At 46.3% G+C, this 18,953-nt stretch overlaps 1 protein-coding gene across 1 annotated transcript in view; it reads right to left on the reverse strand.

The window, feature by feature from the left end:
• Positions 1-18,953, reverse strand: part of DIAPH1 (diaphanous related formin 1) — a 323,613-nt gene that overhangs the window by 258,551 nt on the left and 46,109 nt on the right. The window contains 1 exon segment of the mRNA XM_063928853.1: positions 10,527-10,553. Within this exon segment, the coding sequence (XP_063784923.1) occupies positions 10,527-10,553 (27 nt within the window).

Below are 18,953 nucleotides of genomic sequence, written 5' to 3' on the forward strand. Positions count from 1 at the left end.
TTGAATAGTACCCCTTCCCCTGATGGACTAGGGGAACCTTGATGATCACTTGCTGTTGAGACAGCTTTTGAATTGCAGCTAAAACTATTTCCCTCTCTGGGGGAGAAGCTGGCAAAGCAGACTTGAAAAATCGGCGAGGAGGCACCTCTTCGAACTCCAGTTTGTAGCCTTGGGATACAATTTCCAACGCCCAAGGATCCACGTCTAACAGAACCCAGACCTGGCTGAAGAGTCGAAGACATGACCCCACTAGTGCGGACTCCCTCAGTGGAGCCCCAGCGTCATGCGGTGGATTTAGTAGAAGCCAAGGGAGGACTTCTGTTCCTGGGAACTAGCCGTAGCCGGCATACTTTTTCCTCTACCCTTACCTCTGGCGAGGAAGGAAGAGCCCCGACCTCTTCTGGACTTATGCGACCGAAAGGACTTCATCTGATATTGTGGTGTTTTCTTTTGCTGTTGGGGAACATAAGGCAAAAAAGAAGATTTACCCGCGGTAGCTGTGGAAACCAGGTCCGCGAGACCCTCCCCAAATAAAACTTCATCCTTGTAAGGCAAAGTTTCCATATGTCTCTTCGAGTCGGCATCACCCGTCCACTGGCAGGTCCACAGGGCTCGCCTTGCAGAAATTGCCATGGCGTTGGCTCGTGAACCTAACAACCCAACGTCTCTCGCAGCGTCTCTCATATATAAAGCTGCGTCCTTAATGTGACCCAGGGTCAATAAAATGGTATCCCTATCAAGGGTGTCAATGTCAGATGACAAGTTATCCGCCCATGCTGCTACGGCGCTACAAACCCATGCCGACGCCACTGCCGGTCTGAGCAAGGCCCCCGTATGTGTATAAATTGATTTTAAGGTAGTTTCTTGTCTGCGATCAGCAGGATCCTTGAGGGCTGCCGTGTCTGGAGGCAGTAGTGCCACCTTTTTGGACAAGCGCGTAAAAGCCTTGTCTACCCTGGGCGAGGATTCCCACCATACCCTGTAATGCGCGGGGAAAGGGTACGCCATGAGAATTCTCTTGGGAATCTGCAGTTTCTTGTCTGGAGTTTCCCAAGCCTTTTCAAATAAAGCGTTCAGTTCATAATATGGGGGAAACGTTACCTCAGGTTTCTTTTCCTTAAACATGCATACCCTAGTGTCAGGGACAGAGGGGTCATCTGTGATATGCAAAACATCTTTTATTGCAACAATCATATAATGAATACTTTGGCCACCCTTGGGTGTAACCTCGCATCATCGTAGTCGACACTGGAGTCAGAATCCGTGTCGGTATCAGTGTCTGCTACTTGGGACAGGGGACGTTTCTGAGACCCTGCAGGCCCCTGTGACACAGCCAAAGCCATGGATTGACTCCCTGTTTTTTCCCTGGACTCTGCTTTGTCCAATCTCTTATGTAATAAAGACACATTTGCATTTAAAACATTCCACATATCCAACCAATCCGGTGTAGGCGTTGCCGACGGCGACACCACAATCATCTGCTCCACCTCCTCCTTAGATGAGCCTTCCGCTTCGGACATGCCGACACACATGTACCGACTCCCCACACACTCAGGGATATATCTATATGGAGACAGTCCCCCAATAAGGCCCTTTTGGAGAGACAGAGAGAGAGTATGCCAGCACACACCCAGCGCCACCCGACACTGGAATAAAATCCCAGTCAGTATAGCGCTTTTATAAATATATATATATATATATATATATATATATATATATATATATATATATATATATATAAATACACTCACTGCGCCAATTAAATGTGCCCCCCCCCTCTTTTTTGCCCTCTGTAACCGTGTGCAGCAGGGGAGAGTCGGGGTAGCCAGCTTCTCTGCAGTGTGCTGTGGAGAAAATGGCGCTGGTTAGTGCTGGAGGACCAAGCTCCGCTCCCTCACCGGCGGGCTTCGGTCCCGCTCAAAATATTTAAACTGGCGGGGGGGTTTCAATATAATGCCTCCGCAGTATCTACATCATGTGCCAGTGTCCCTTGAGGTTTATATTGCTGCCCAGGGCGCCCCCCCTGCGCCCTGCACCCTTACAGTGCCCGCTGTGTGTGTATGTGTGGGAGCAATGGAGCGCAGCGTTACCTCAGTGAAGATCATGGAGTCTTCTGCCGCCTTTGAAGTCTTTTTTCTTCTTAATACTCACCCGGCTTCTATCTTCCGGCTCTGTGAGGAGGATGGCGGCGCGGCTCCGGGACGAACGGCGAGGGTGAGACCTGCGTTCCGACCCTCTGGAGCTAATGGTGTCCAGTAGCCTAAGAAGCAGAGCCTATCATTTAAGTAGGTCTGCTTCTCTCCCCTCAGTCCCACGATGCAGGGAGCCTGTTGCCAGCAGTGCTCCCTGAAAATAAAAAATCTAACAAAAAGTATTTTTCAGAGAAACTCAGGAGAGCACAGGATCTAACTGAGGTCTGGAGGAGGGGCATAGAGGGAGGAGCCAGCGCACACCCATCTAAAGTCTTTTGGAGTGCCCATGTCTTCTGCGGAGCCCGTCTATACCCCATGGTCCTTACGGAGTCCCCAGCCTCCTCTAGGACGTAAGAGAAATGTGTAAAACTCATGTCGACCTTTAGACCTGTCAACCTAGTACAGGTCGACCTAATGACCATGTCGACCTAGTTACCCTGTCAAACTATCGTGGTCGACCCAATGATTGTCGAGCTAAGTTGGGTCGACCTAACAACCGTATCCCGGTAAAGCATACTGATCCCAAAAAGTGCCTAATTAGTCATTCAAGGGGGTGTCCCAGGGGTTCTGAACCAAATACTGACTTTTTTTTTTTTTTTTTACTTAAAATAGGGATTTTTCACAACTTTTTATCTGCTCAGAGGTGAATTGAAATTCGTGGTAAAAATAAGAATTTACTTACCGATAATTCTATTTCTGGTAGTCCGTAGTGGATGCTGGGGACTCCGTAAGGACCATGGGGAATAGCGGCTCCGCAGGAGACTGGGCAATCTAAAGAAAGCTTTAGGACTATCTGGTGTGCACTGGCTCCTCCCCCCATGACCCTCCTCCAAGCCTCAGTTAGGATACTGTGCCCGGACGAGCGTACACAATAAGGAAGGATCTTGAATCCCGGGTAAGACTCATACCAGCCACACCAATCACACCGTACAACTTGTGATCTGAACCCAGTTAACAGCATGATAACAGAGGAGCCTCTAGAAAAGATGGCTCACTACAGCAATAACCCGAATTTTTTGGTAACAATAACTATGTACCAGTATTGCAGACAATCCGCACTTGGGATGGGCGCCCAGCATCCACTACGGACTACGAGAAATAGAATTATCGGTAAGTAAATTCTTATTTTCTCTAACGTCCTAAGTGGATGCTGGGGACTCCGTAAGGACCATGGGGATTATACCAAAGCTCCCAAACGGGCGGGAGAGTGCGGATGACTCTGCAGCACCAAATGAGAGAACTCCAGGTCCTCCTCAGCCAGGGTATCAATTTTGTAGAATTTTACAAACGTATTTGCTCCTGACCAAGTAGCTGCTCGGCAAAGTTGTAAAGCCGAGACCCCTCGGGCAGCCGCCCAAGATGAGCCCACCTTCCTTGTGGAGTGGGCATTTACAGATTTTTGGCTGTGGCAGGCCTGCCACCGAATGTGCAAGCTGAATTGTACTACAAATCCAACGAGCAATAGTCTGCTTAGAAGCAGGAGCACCCAGCTTGTTGGGTGCATACAGGATAAACAGCGAGTCAGTTTTCCTGACTCCAGCCATCCTGGAAACATATATTTTCAGGGCCCTGACAACGTCTAGCAACTTGGAGTCCTCCAAGTCCCTAGTAGCCGCAGGCACCACAATAGGTTGGTTCAGGTGAAACGCTGAAACCACCTTAGGGAGAAACTGAGGACGAGTCCTCAATTCCGCCCTGTCCGAATGGAAAATCAGATAAGGGCTTTTACAGGATAAAGCCGCCAATTCTGACACGCGCCTGGCCCAGGCCAGGGCCAACAGCATGACCACTTTTCCATGTGAGATATTTTAACTCCACAGATTTAAGTGGTTCAAACCAATGTGACTTTTGGAACCCAAAAACTACATTGAGATCCCAAAGTGCCACTGAAGGCACAAAAGGAGGCTGTATATGCAGTACCCCTTTTACAAACGTCTGAACTTCAGGGACTGAAGCTAGTTCTTTTTGGAAGAAAATTGACAGGGCCGAAATTTTAACCTTAATGGACCCCAATTTCAGGCCCATAGACACTCCTGTTTGCAGGAAATGTAGGAAACGACCCAGTTGAATTTCCTCCGTCGGGCCTTACTGGCCTCGCACCACGCAACATATTTTCGCCAAATGCGGTGATAATGTTTTGCGGTTACATCCTTCCTGGCTTTGATCAGGATAGGGATGACTTCATCCGGAATGCCTTTTCAGGATCCGGCGTTCAACCGCCATGCCGTCAAAAGCAGCCGTGGTAAGTCTTGGAACAGACAGGGTCCTTGCTGGAGCAGGTCCCTTCTTAGAGGTAGAGGCCATGGATCCTCCGTGAGCATCTCTTGAAGTTCCGGTTACCAAGTCCTTCTTGGCCAATCCGGAGCCACGAATATAGTGCTTACTCCTCTCCATCTTATCAATCTCAGTACCTTGGGTATGAGAGGCAGAGGAGGGAACACATACACTGACTGGTACACCCACGGTGTTACCAGAACGTCTACAGTTATTGCCTGAGGGTCCCTTGACCTGGCGCAATACTTGTCGAGTTTTTCCCAACGGTTTATAATCATGTGGAAGACTTCTGGGTGAAGTCCCCACTCTCCCGGGTGGAGGTCGTGCTGAGGAAGTCTGCTTCCCAGTTGTCCACTCCCGGAATGAATACTGCTGACAGTGCTATCACATGATTTTCCGCCCAGCGAAGAAACCTTGCAGCTTCTGCCATTGCCCTCCTGCTTCTTGTGCCACCCTGTCTGTTTACGTTAGTGACTGCCGTGATGTTGTCCGACTGGATCAACACCGGCTGACCTTGAAGCAGAGGACTTGCTAAGCTTAGAGCATTGTAAATGGCCCTTAGCTTCAGGATATTTATGTGAAGTGATGTCTCCAGACTTGACCATAAGCTCTGGATATTCCTTCCCTGTGTGACTGCTCCCCAGCCTCGCAGGCTGGCATCCGTGGTCACCAGGACCCAGTCCTGAATGCCGAATCTGCGGCCCTCTAGAAGATGAGCACTCTGCAACCACCACAGGAGGGACACCCTTGTCCTTGGTGACAGGGTTATCCGCTGATGCATCTGAAGATGCGACCCGGACCATTTGTCCAGCAGGTCCCACTGGAAAATTCTTGCGTGGAATCTGCCGAATGGGATTGCTTCTTAGGAAGCCACCATTTTACCCAGAACCCTTGTGCATTGATGCACTGAGACTTGGCTCGGTTTTAGGAGGTTCCTGACTAGCTCAGATAACTCCCTGGCTTTTTCCTCCGGGAGAAACACCTTCTTTCTGGACTGTGTCCAGGATCATCCCTAGGAACAGAAGACAAGTCGTCGGAACCAGCTGCGAATCTGGAATATTGAGAATCCAATCGTGCTGCCGCAACACTACCTGAAATAGTGCTACACCGACCTCCAACTGTTCCCTGGATCTTACCCTTATCAGGGAATCGTCCAAGTAAAGGATAACTAAAATTCCCTTCCTTCGAAGGAATATCATCATTTCGGCCATTACCTTGGTAAAGACCCGGGGTGCCGTGGACCATCCATACGGCAGCGTCTGAACTGATAGTGACAGTTCTGTACCATAAACCTGAGGTACCCTTAATGAGAAGGGTAAATTTTGACATGAAGGTAAGTATCCTTGATGTCCCGAGACATCATGTAGTCCCCTTCTTCCAGGTTCGCAATCACTGCTCTGAGTGACTCAATCTTGAATTTGAACCTCTGTATGTAAGTGTTCAAAGATTTTAGATTTAGAATCGGTCTCACCGAGCCGTCCGGCTTCGGTACCACAACAGTGTGGAATAATACCCCGTTCCCTGTTGCAGGAGGGGTACCTTGTTATCACCTGCTGGGAATACAGCTTGTGAATGGCTTTCAAAACAGTCTCCCTGTCAGAAGGAGACATCGGTAAAGCCGACTTTAGGAAACGGCGAGGGGGAGACGTCTCGAATTCTAATTTGTACCCCTGAGATATCACCTGAAGGATCCAGGGGTCTACTTGCGAGTGAGCCCACTGCGCGCTGAAATTCATTGAGACGGGCCCCCCACCGTGCCTGATTCTGCTTGTAAAGCCCCAGCGTCATACTGAGGGCTTGGCAGAGGCGGGAGAGGGTTTCTGTTCCTGGGAACTGGCTGATTTCTGCAGCCTTTTTCCTCTCCCTCTGTCACGGGGCAGAAATGAGGAATCTTTTGCCCGCTTGTCCACGAAAAGACTGCGCCTGATAATACGGTGTCTTCTCATGTTGAGAGGCGACCTGGGGTACAAACGTGGATTTCCCAGCTGTTGCCGTGGCCACCAGGTCTGAAAGACCGACCCCAAATAACTCCTCCCTTTAATAAGGCAATACTTCCAAATGCCGTTTGGAATACGCATCACCTGACCACTGACGTGTCCATAACCCTCTACTGGTAGAAATGGACAACGCACTTTGACTTGATGCCAGTCGGCAAATATTCCGCTGTGCATCACGCATATATAGAAATGCATCTTTTAAATGCTCTATAGGCAAAAATATACTGTCCCTATCTAGGGTATCAATATTTTCAGTCAGGGAATCCGACCACGCCAACCCAGCACTGCACATCCAGGCTGAGGCGATTGCTGGTCGCAGTATAACACCAGTATGTGTGTAAATACATTTTAGGATACCCTCCTGCTTTCTATCAGCAGGATCCTTAAGGGCGGCCATCTCAGGAGAGGGTAGAGCCCTTACAAGCGTGTGAGCGCTTTATCCACCCTAGGGGGTGTTTCCCAACGCACCCTAACCTCTGGCGGGAAAGGATATAATGCCAATAACATTTTAGAAATTATCAGTTGTTATCGGGGGAAAACCACGCATCATCACACACCTCATTTAATTTCTCAGATTCAGGAAAACTACAGGTAGTTTTTCCTCACCGAACATAATACCCCTTTTTGGTGGTACTCGTATTATCAGAAATGTGTAAAAACATTTTTCATTGCCTCAATCATGTAACGTGTGGCCCTACTGGAAGTCACATTTGTCTCTTCACCGTCGACACTGGAGTCAGTATCCGTGTCGGCGTCTATATCTGCCATCTGAGGTAACGGGCGCTTTAGAGCCCCTGACGGCCTATGAGACGTCTGGACAGGCACAAGCTGAGTAGCCGGCTGTCTCATGTCAACCACTGTCATTTATACAGAGCTGACACTGTTACGTAATTCCTTCCAACAGTTCATCCACTCAGGTGTCGACCCCCTAGGGGGTGACATCACTATTACAGGCAATCTGCTCCGTCTCCACATCATTTTTCTCCTCATACATGTCGACACAAATGTACCGACATACAGCACACACACAGGGAATGCTCTGATAGAGGACAGGACCCCACTAGCCCTTTGGGGAGACAGAGGGAGAGTTTGCCAGCACACACCAGAGCGCTATATATATATATATATATATATATATATATATATATATATATATATATATATATATACAGGGATAACCTTATAAAAGTGTTTTTCCCCTTATAGCTGCTGTATCTTTAATACCGCGCGTAATTAGTGCCCCCCCTCTCTTTTTTAACCCTTTCTGTAGTGTAGTGACTGCAGGGGAGAGACAGGGAGCTTCCCTCCAACGGAGTTGTGAGGGAAAATGGCGCCAGTGTGCTGAGGAGATAGGCTCCGCCCCCTTATCGGCGGCCTTATCTCCCGTTTTTTTATGTATTTTGGCAGGGGTTAAATGCATCCATATAGCCCAGGAGCTATATGTGATGCATTTTTTGCCATCCAAGGTGTTTATTATTGCGTCTCAGGGCGCCCCCCCCAGCGCCCTGCACCCTCAGTGACCGGAGTGTGAAGTGTGCTGAGAGCAATGGCGCACAGCTGCAGTGCTGTGCGCTACCTTGTTGAAGACAGGACGTCTTCTGCCGCCGATTTTCCGGACCTCTTCTGCCTTCTGGCTCTGTAAGGGGGCCGGCGGCGCGGCTCTGGGACCCATCCAGGCTGGACCTGTGATCGTCCCTCTGGAGCTAATGTCCAGTAGCCTAAGAAGCCCAATCCACTCTGTACGCAGGTGAGTTCGCTTCTTCTCCCCTTAGTCCCTCGATGCAGTGAGCCTGTTGCCAGCAGGTCTCACTGAAAATAAAAAACCTAAACTAAAACTTTCACTAAGAAGCTCAGGAGAGCCCCTAGTGTGCACCCTTCTCGTTCGGGCACAAAGATCTAACTGAGGCTTGGAGGAGGGTCATGGGGGGAGGAGCCAGTGCACACCAGATAGTCCTAAAGCTTTCTTTAGATGTGCCCAGTCTCCTGCGGAGCCGCTATTCCCCATGGTCCTTACGGAGTCCCCAGCATCCACTTAGGACGTTAGAGAAATAACAGCAAATCCGTTTTTGCCTACAAATTGAATAGGCAGTTTTTGCAATTTTCTGCAAAATCTTGGTTTTCACGGCTAATTGAATTCGGCCCTATTGCTTATAAGTGGTTGCTCCATCCTTTTAATACTCAAGGATATACTGCATCTGCAAATGTGAATAAGTGTGATAATGCCACACCATCTGTATTATTTATGGATATCAGTGGTTTAACGCTTACAGGTTCATTGTGTTAATGGTATCTAAACACACTGGCCGATATATCGCGGGTCCGTCGGCCAGTGTGTATGGCCGATACGTCTGTGAACTCGGTCGTTCACAGACGTATCGCGTCGGCCCTGCAGCATAGGCGACGGACAATATATCTACCGATATATTGGAGCGTCGCTGTGTGTGTACGGCGGTCGGCCGACCGCCCGTACACATGCTGCTGCGGCGGCCGGCGGTGATTGACAGTTGAACTGGGCGGGCGTGTACACAGTTCATGACGTCAGTCCCCGACGGATCGGGCAGTGTGTATGCTCAACACACTGCCCGATCCGTCCATAGATATATCTGCAGATCAATTGATCTGCAGATATATCTACTAGTGTGTACCCACCTTTAGGCTAATGGTTATTTTACTGAATGGAATTTTTTATTTTAAATATATTTATAATCATGGCTTGTTGCTTACTTTTGATATTCTTTCATTATTATTTAGAACGATAAATGTGATACCTTGTGTTTCTATCATAACCAATTTCAGGTAGGTTTTTGGATAAAGAGATGGTGGGAGGGGGATCAAACCTATATGTAGTTTTGAGACCCTAAGGGGTCGTAATCAGACATTAAATGAACCTAACCTCTCCATAGTATATTACATTCACCTAAAAATAAGTTGTGATAGAGTTAAAAATTGTAGGAGTGACATACAAATATAAGAAACTGCTTCTTGCAGTTAGTGATAGAAGAGAATGTGGTTGTTAGAGCATTACATATGTATATAATTATAAGCACAGCAACACAGTAAGGTTATTAAGACAACCATATATACAAAGCTGATGGCTGAAGGGTCTGTTGCTTATACTTACCAAATTTTTTAACAGCAGTTACATAAAATGTGAAATGTAACTTTTATAGCTTTTCCCACATTACAGCATAGCCGCCCTAAATTCCCTAATTGTAAGTGTATTCAATTGAATCAGCTCTTAATTGTGATTTTTTTTTTGTAATTTTTTTCTTAGGTTGACCGGACTTTCTACCGTCAAAGAACATTAATGTTGTATAATAAGGTGACACTAAACAAATGAACAATAAAAGGTATTACAGACCTAGCCGACCTGTGGCTGTCTAGCTGCTCTGAAACTACAAGTCCCAGCATAACCTCCCACCAGTCAGCTGTGTAATTTCACCACAGCTGGAGAGTCACAGGTTGCCAGGCCTCATGCATAATATGGTCAGCTTCCTCCAATGACTTATACAAAATACTTTGATTACTCTTTCTGGATTCTTTCCAGGTCCTTAACCAAATCAATTAGGTAATTTAGGTAGCGTTGCTCATTGTGCTACCTTTGGATATGACACGGACCACCTGGGTATATTGGATACAACTATACCCAGAGAACAATTTGTGTCATATCCATGGGCAACTGGAATAACCAATTTTTGCCCGATTTCAATTAAAAGATTTTATAATAAACACAAATGAAATCCAGGAAGACCAAGCAAAACATTTAATCAAAGTTAAAGAAGGGCATAGACAAACCAATAAATGAAAATCTATCCAAGGGCCGAAAACCCTGGTAAGTAATGTCATTATTATTAAGAGCAAATCAAATATTAATTTACTTTCAGTGTTACCAGCAGATCCCTTTCAGCCATGGCCATATGTACAGTAGGGCAAAGGATGGATTAGACCAGTGGTTCCCAAACTTTTTGGAATCGCGCCACGGCACACCGTTTGAAAACCACTGGATTAAACACAAGAGAAAAAAGCACAAGCAACACAGGGTCACCACACGTAAGACACTTACCTCATCTACCATAAGACGTTTAAATGTCTGGTATAACCAAAAGATTCAAATAAAAAAAAAATAAGAGAGACAAAAGACAAAATCAGATACCAGAAATCACCCACAAATTTCACCAAACATTAATTAAATACAGGAGAACATAACAGAAAGTGCACCAACATTGTGATTGTAAACAGAAAGAGGTTCTATGCAGCATTTAAAGATGGATTTCATGACCAGACATAGGAAGTATATAAGTATATGCAATGCAGGGTATTTTCTTTTTTTTTTTTTTTCTTTTTTTTTGGGAGGCCATATTTGAGAAAAAGATTGGAACGTTCTGTTTCCGGTCACATCAAGCTGATTTAGGCATCATTCAATTTGCTTTTTTTTTTCTGCTTATCTTTTTTCCATCTCTTATGTCTGTTCATGACTAGAATTACTGACATATGCAATTCAACAAGTAACCCCCAAACAGTTAAAAACACAAATGTGTCACTACACAAGTCCAGCAAAGATTATTGTAAGAATTGGTCGGTGTTAAAATGTGTAAAAGTATTGTAAGACCATGACAAATACACATGCACGAATCTTTAAATCACTGCATATAGTCCGGACTGGCGTGCTGCAGAGTTTGCGACTTATCCGCGTCACACCAATTCCTTTTCAACAAACAATACTAATCCTAATTACAGTACTTGGGGGGTTATTGAGGTTAGCAAACCCCCCCAAAAAAGCAGGGCAGATTTAACATGTGCAGAGAGAGTTAGATTTGGGTGGGTTATATTATTTCTGTGCAGGGTAAATACTGGCTGCTTTATTTTTACACTGCAATTTAGATATCAGTTTGAACACACCCCACCCAAATCTAACTCTCTCTGCACATGTTACATCTGCCCGACCTGCAATGCGACATGGTTTTGCTCATCAGGGTGCTTTTTTTGGTTTGATCACAAACCTGAATAACACCCTTAGGGTCTAATTCAGACCTGATCGTTGGTGTGCGTTTTCGCACAGCGGGAGATCAGGTCTGAACTGCGCAGTCGCCGCAGTGCACTGATGCATCCAGAGATGCGATCGGCATCTCTGCTCGGAGATCGCCTCTGCCTGATTGAGAGGCAGAGGCTGTCGCTGGGCGGGTCCGGACCGTGCGGGGGGGGGGGGGGCCGAGGTGGCTGCATGATGTCACACGCAGCCGTTGTGACCCAGATAGCGACGGGTAGCACCCTGCCAGCATCGGCTTTTGTACCTGTGGGGCAGGGGGAAGGCCTGACATGCGGGGCGGACTAGCCCTGTGCTGGGCGTCTCCCTGCATATCAGGGTGGCTGATCGTAGCTGTACGCTACCATCAGGTCTGAATTAGGCCCCTAGTTCACTATTAGTGAATTAATATGCAAAATTCAGGAAAAAGTAAACGCTGCCATGGCGGAATGTCTAAGTGGCGTCTTCTGCCCTATGGCGCAAAAGAGATAGGTGTATGAGAACACATCTGTAGACAAGTTTGAAATAAATGAACGGATCATACTCCTGTCACTTACACAGAACAAGCTCAACAAATAATGATCTATAAATGCATTCTCAATGATACCACTGGTTGCTAGCCAATGGCGTAAATTCTAATTTTAGTTCAGCCAACAATATGCGTTTCTCCTAGACTGTATTAATTGTCTGATAACATTCTAAAATCTTGGTACCATACTATAGCAACTCCTCAAAATTATCAACTGCGATTATTCTTTTCTATTTTACGTGTTAAATTCCTGTTTTCTTGCCACACATGCAAATATTCTCTCTCCAATTGTAGTAAGCAAAGTTATCCACAAGAGGGCACAACGCACACAGTTGTAACATATTACATTTGTACACTATATGAAAAAAAGAAATTTCATTTAAATTGAGAGATGGATGTTCATGGAAAGAAACACACAGAGGACAGTAAGATAGTTCCATGTTTTTATAAGAAGGCAGAAGAAGTAAATGCACAGCCACTGGTGTCTCTGTAACAGGAACTTTAGCATAGTGCATTTAAAGTGAATATAAGCCTATATAATGAAACCAGGATACAAGAGAACATTCCCCAATGTGCATACGTTTAGGTTTTAACAGCCACTGAACATTACACGTCTGGTAAAATGCTGTCATTCTGCATAATACACAGAACAAATATCTTCCAAATGGTTCCGGTATGAATCGTCGACCATGTTATGGTCGACAGTCATTAGGTCGACACTATTGGTCGACATTGACATGGTCGACATGGACACATGGTCGACACACGAAAATGGTCGACATGAGTTTTTTTAACTTTTCTTGGTGTTGTTTTTTGCGTAAAGTGACTGGGAACCCCAATTAGTGCACCGCTTCGCTCGCCATGCTTCGGGCATGGTGCCTTCGCTCCGCTACCGCTTCGCTCGGCACAGATTACTGTTCCAATCGTAGTCCACGTGGATCGTAAAGTATGGAAAAGTTCCCCAAAAGAAAAAAAAGAAAAAAAAAATGTCGACCTTTTCAGGTGTCGACCTTTCACGTGTCGACCATGTGTCCATGTCGACCATGTCAATGTCGACCAATAGTGGTCGACCTAATGACTGTCGACCATAACATGGTCGACCATGTGAACGGATACCCTTCCAAATATACAGTGGTGTCCTCATACATCTTGCATCTATGCGCCATACAGTGCAATACGCCCATTGTGACTGGGACGCACCGAGACAAGTAGCGCACCGTACTTCTTTCAATTTTGCATCTCACAAGCATCACAGACGCAGTGAAAAACCACTCAGTGTACAAGAGCCGCCAGGCTGCGATGTTAACTGCACAGGAATTGGTTTCACACCCGTTAAAGTCACAGATAAGACCCAACGGAACGTGGCGTGAGAAAACGCCTCGGACACTGGCATCAGAGCCTTCTTACACAGATTCAGACTCCGTCACACACAGATGTACAAAGGGTCGCACATTGAAGTAATCACTGCAGTCTAGTAATGTCGTTTCGTCACTCCCAGTTCTTTCATCCATGAGACTAAGATGCACGTTTTGAGCGCGGCAGAGTCATCCAGGACCTGGCGCACCGAGAGGGACCATTTGGCGCGACTGAAGCCGCAGTATATAAGGATACATCTGTAGCTGAACTGCTGATGCACCATGAGTATAAATTAATAGATTCTTTTAAAAATCAATTATTTAACTGTGACCTTTTTAATGCATTCTGTAACACCAACTCAAACCCTGCCAGGATAGAGGTTTGACAATTTGGGGTGCTACCGGAACACAAATACCAGGTCCCCAGTAGGGACCCCCCCCGCCATACAGGTACTGATTACGCTGTACAGCCACTGTTTCTGGTTGTCTCTCTGCAAACTGGTTCCAGTTACATTACATACAGTGATGAGGACTATACTGTTACCATGCTGAGTGACCATAACTAAATATCTGCCGTGTATACACTGTCCTGTGGAAAGCCATGCAGGTCTGCTAATAGCTGCCAGAATGGCAGGAGCTGACGTCTGCTCCTTGCGTCATCAATTCCCAGATTATTTTACTTTATTTGGTATGTGACATGCACGGCTAGGGGTAGAGGGCGTGGGAATTAGGGCACACTCTGCTGCAGCAATGGCAGAGAGAAAAAGAGGAGGTCATTTTGAATTAGTGCTAAAAACATTTCTCTCTCTCACAGACCAGACACGGAGGAGGTTTGGCCCGAGAAACTATTTGGTGATTAGAAGGGAGTTGGGGGGGGTAGTGGGGTTCATTCCAGGCCACATGAATACACAGGGGGGAAGAAGAAATGTGCGGATCTACTTCTAATCTCTCCTGCCACTAATAAAATAAGAATTTACTTACCGATAATTCTATTTCTCGTAGTCCGTAGTGGATGCTGGGAACTCCAACAGTACATCCACTCAGGTGTCGACCCCCTAGGGGGTGACAACACTATTACAGACACTCTACTCCGTCTCCACATCATTTTTCTCCTCATACATGTCGACACAAACGTACCGACACACAGCACACACACAGGGAATGCTCTGATAGAGGACAGGACCCACTAGCCCTTTGGGGAGACAGAGGGAGAGTTTGCCAGCACACACCAGAGCGCTATATATATATATATATATATATATATATATATATATATATAGGGATAACCTTATATAAGTGTTTTTCCCTTTATAGCTGCTGTATTGTTTATACTGCGCCTAATTTGTGCCCCCCTCTCTTTTTTAACCCCTTTCTGTAGTGTAGTGACTGCAGGGGAGAGCCAGGGAGCTTCCCTCCAACTGAGCTGTGAGGGAAAATGGCGCCAGTGTGCTGAGGAGATAGGCTCCGCCCCTTTCTCGGCGTCCTTATCATCCGTTTTTCTGTATGTTTTGGCAGGGGTTAAATGCATCCATATAGCCCAGGAGTTATATGTGATGCATTTATTTTAGCCATATAAGGTTTTTATCGATTTATTGCGTCTCAGGGCGCTGCCCCCCCAACGCCCTGCACCCTCAGTGACCGGAGTGTGAAGTGTGCTGAGAGCAATGGCGCACAGCTGCGGTGCTGTGCGCTACCTTATCTGAAGACAGGATCGTCTTCTGCCGCCGATTTCACCGGACCTCTTCGCTCTTCTGGCTCTGTAAGGGGGCCGGCGGCACGGCTCCGGGACCCATCCAGGCTGAACCTGTGATCGTCCCTCTGGAGCTAATGTCCAGTAGCCTAAGAAACCCGATCCACTCTGCACGCAGGTGAGTCCGTTTCTTCTCCCCTTAGTCCCACGATGCAGTGAGCCTGTTGCCAGCAGGTCTCACTGAAAATAATAAACCTAAACTAAAACTTTCACAAAGAGCTCAGGAGAGCCCCTAGTGTGCACCCTTCTCGTCGGGCACAGAAATCTAACTGAGGCTTGGAGGAGGGTCATAGGGGGAGGAGCCAGTGCACACCAGGTGATCCTAAAGCTTTCTTTAGATGTGCCCAGACTCCTGCGGAGCCGCTATTCCCCATGGTCCTTACGGAGTTCCCAGCATCCACTAGGACGTCAGAGAAATGGGGAGAAAACGTAACCCACTGTATGGCACTAACTTTCAGATTTCTTTTTGTAAATGTATTTATTGTGATTGTTTATTACGAAGATATAAATTACAAAACGTTACTCTACCAAGACGGAAAACATTTCCTTCCGCATATAAAAAGTCTGGAAGTGGATTGCTATCCTCCGCACCAACATATTACACAGCTCTATAGATTTAGGAGATTATAATACCAATGATGTAATAGTGAACCCGCTGTGCTGTATGGCGGCTCCGCAGCCAATGCGTGTGAGTGCGTGGCAGATGGTTTGCCCCGATGGACAGGGGGTAGGCCACCTTCTGGGGTGTCGGGGGAAGGGGGCGCTCTGCTACAGTGCTGCTATTACATCATTGGTATTATAATCTCCTAAATCTATAGAGCTGTGTAATATGTTGGTGCGGAGGGGTTCACTACGGCTGGCCGGCGGTCGGGCTCCCGGCGACCAGCATCCCGGCGCCGGGAGCCCGACCGCCGGCTTACCGACAGCTTGGCGAGCGCAAATGAGCCCCTTGCGGGCTCGCTGCGCTCGCCACGCTACGGGCACGGTGGCGCGCTACGCGCGCCCCACTATTTTATTCTCCCTCTATGGGGGTCGTGGACCCCCACGAGGGAAAATAATTGTCGGTATTCCGGCTGTCGGGCTCCCGGCGCCGGTATACTGAGCGCCGGGAGCCCGACCGCCGGCAAACAGAAGACACAGCGTACCCAGCACAGCGTACTATGCCCAAATGAGTTTACAATCCAAGAGGTGTAGGGAATATTTGTTCTCCTAATGGGAAGAATACAGTGTGTAGCAGCTGGAGGAGAAAGTGTGTGTAATACACCAGGAGACATGGCTGGGGTAGAAGAGTCATTATGTACCAGTAGAAGAAGGATAAATTTCTTTGAAAGTGAATTAAAGGTTTTGAAGGAGCTTCATCAGGAAGAGCTTAGGATAGGAGAATTAAAAGGAGCAAGTGAGCTATGTGTGGGTGACGGCAGCAACGTATGTGGGACAGGATTTCAGTAGGGACTTAAAACTTTGAATTTCATTTTTTTTTTATGGGATCTATTATTTACTCAAAGTAAACCGTCACTTACACTTACTATACAACAAACACAATAAACAGCTTGTTTGTCGAAAAGATAATTAAAGATTACAGTGATAGGATTACATCTGTTTATTTGCCTAGTATGATACTACGCCTTTAGAAATTTAGCAAGATGGTTTGGTTATCCTATACACAAGTACTGGTATTCTACAGGACCCAACTAACATTAGAAAGCAACCGTGTCCAAGAACACAAGTTATCATCACCTGTAACATCACATATCAACTCAGGTGTCTAGGCAAAAACCATCAACCATGTACGAATGTGACCCAAGTGTCAGTTTATTTGTATGCGCCGCGCAAAATTATATATAATAAAACTTGGCTTCTAAATAAAATAAAAAATGCTGCAGCCATAGCGGGAACACAGAAATGGCGGAACAATTGGATGGCGCACATTTATATTTTCATCAGTAAAGAAGCCAGGCCAGCCAACCTTATCCAGACAAATACGGCTGCACTGGCATGAGATCACATAGGGCCTAATTCAGACCGGATCACAACAGCAAAATCTCTCTCTATTGGGCAAAACCATGTGCACTGCAGGTGGAGCAGATGTAATGTGTGCAGAGTGTGTTAGATTTGGGTGGGTTATTTTGTTTCTGTGCAGGGTAAATACTGACTGCACTATTTTTACACTGCAATTTAGATTTCAGTTTGAACACACCCCACCCAAACCTAACTCTCTCTCTCTGCACATGTTATATCTGCCCCACCTACAGTGCACATGGTTTTGCCCATTACAGAAAAATGTTGCTGCTGCAATCAGGTCTGAATTAGGCCCACAGACAAGGCCGAACCTTCATTATTTAGGCATAAGTGTCTGCTAACGTATTTGGCTTTTGTTTAGTAAACTCTTCCTTTGGTTGGTGGACTAGCCAAACGAATGCAAAGCCAGATACCCTCTCCAACAATCCCTTAATTTAAACAATGCAGCCAAATTCAGATATGGTTGGGGGGTGCATCCTCCGTTTGGAAAACAGCTGCCATCGCTGTCCCCTATCTGCCCCTAAACAGCTGCAGACTGTCAATCTACTGATGTCGGCAGTCATACTGCGTCCACTGATGCAGGACCCATACTGGTCCGGAGTATGCGCAAAGTACCGGACATCAGTACTTTGCGTCACGTGCCACAATCCTTCGGGATCTGAATTAGGCCCCATGATCAGATGCTATGCTTACACTTAGGCAAGGCTAACGCATCCTTTTCTCCAATGAGACTTTACAAAGGAAAAACATATAGGGGGAATCAATTCCGGGAAATGTCAAGGTGTGTAGGAAAATTGGTGAGATACAGTAATTCTTGTGTATGTGCACAGGGGCATATTGCGACCACACACTGCATAGAATTGCATTGGTGGGACGTAAGTTTCCGCGATGTGCATTTCCGTGCCCTCCGTCATTGCAAGTTGCAAGGTCGCCGCTACCATAAATGGTCAATACGCACACAGCCAGGCAACGCGTCACACTGCTTTGGACTGAGTTCCCCACTTAGAGGCTGAACGGGTCTTACAGAGAAGCCTCACATTTTGAAGCCAGGGAATGTTTTGTTGGTACAGAGGTAGGTATGTTAAATAAGGCGCTGTAAGTATGTTTTCCGTATTTCACTAGTTTAGTAAATGAAAGCATACAACCAATTGCTATCTAGTGTATCTATATAGTGTACGGGGCCCTTTCCAGCACCTGTTTTGCACACCAGGCCTCATAAAGTGTTTATTTCTTGTTAGAAATTTTACAAACGTATAAAATTTTTTCGTTAAAACCAGTTTGTCACTACTGAAATGTTTGTTTCACTACTGGGTGGCCCAGTCCTGGGTTTTATAACCAAGACAAGAAAGCGAAGCTGCATCCAGTGCAGTATGACTTATGTAGAATAATGTTATGTACGTAGAGACGCGTTTCTCCAGCATGTGGGGAGAGTGGAACGCGATGGTGACATTTTCAAGCATGTAATCAATGCAACTCGCTACTGCGCAACCGAACGGAACTGCACTGCGACCCATCATCTGTACAGAAAGCTATGGTAGAGTAAGTGCTTTAATTTAATGCAAGATGTGTTTTCCCTTGTAAACCGTCAGCTGTCCTTTATTCCAGAGATGAGCCGTTTCCTCATTCATCTGACCCGGGCGCGTTTTAAACACGTGATTTCACATTTTAATAATACATATGATCAGAAGAGGAGTCGGAGTGTAACAATTATCAAAGCTTAATTATAACCTTGCAAAGCGATGCACCTATCCTATCATTAAACCTCAGTTCTCTATATTTTCAGGGAAAATACTAATTACACATGGGTGGCAGAC

The sequence above is a fragment of the Pseudophryne corroboree genome, chromosome 6, assembly GCF_028390025.1.
Source record: "Pseudophryne corroboree isolate aPseCor3 chromosome 6, aPseCor3.hap2, whole genome shotgun sequence".
NCBI lineage: Eukaryota > Metazoa > Chordata > Amphibia > Anura > Myobatrachidae > Pseudophryne > Pseudophryne corroboree.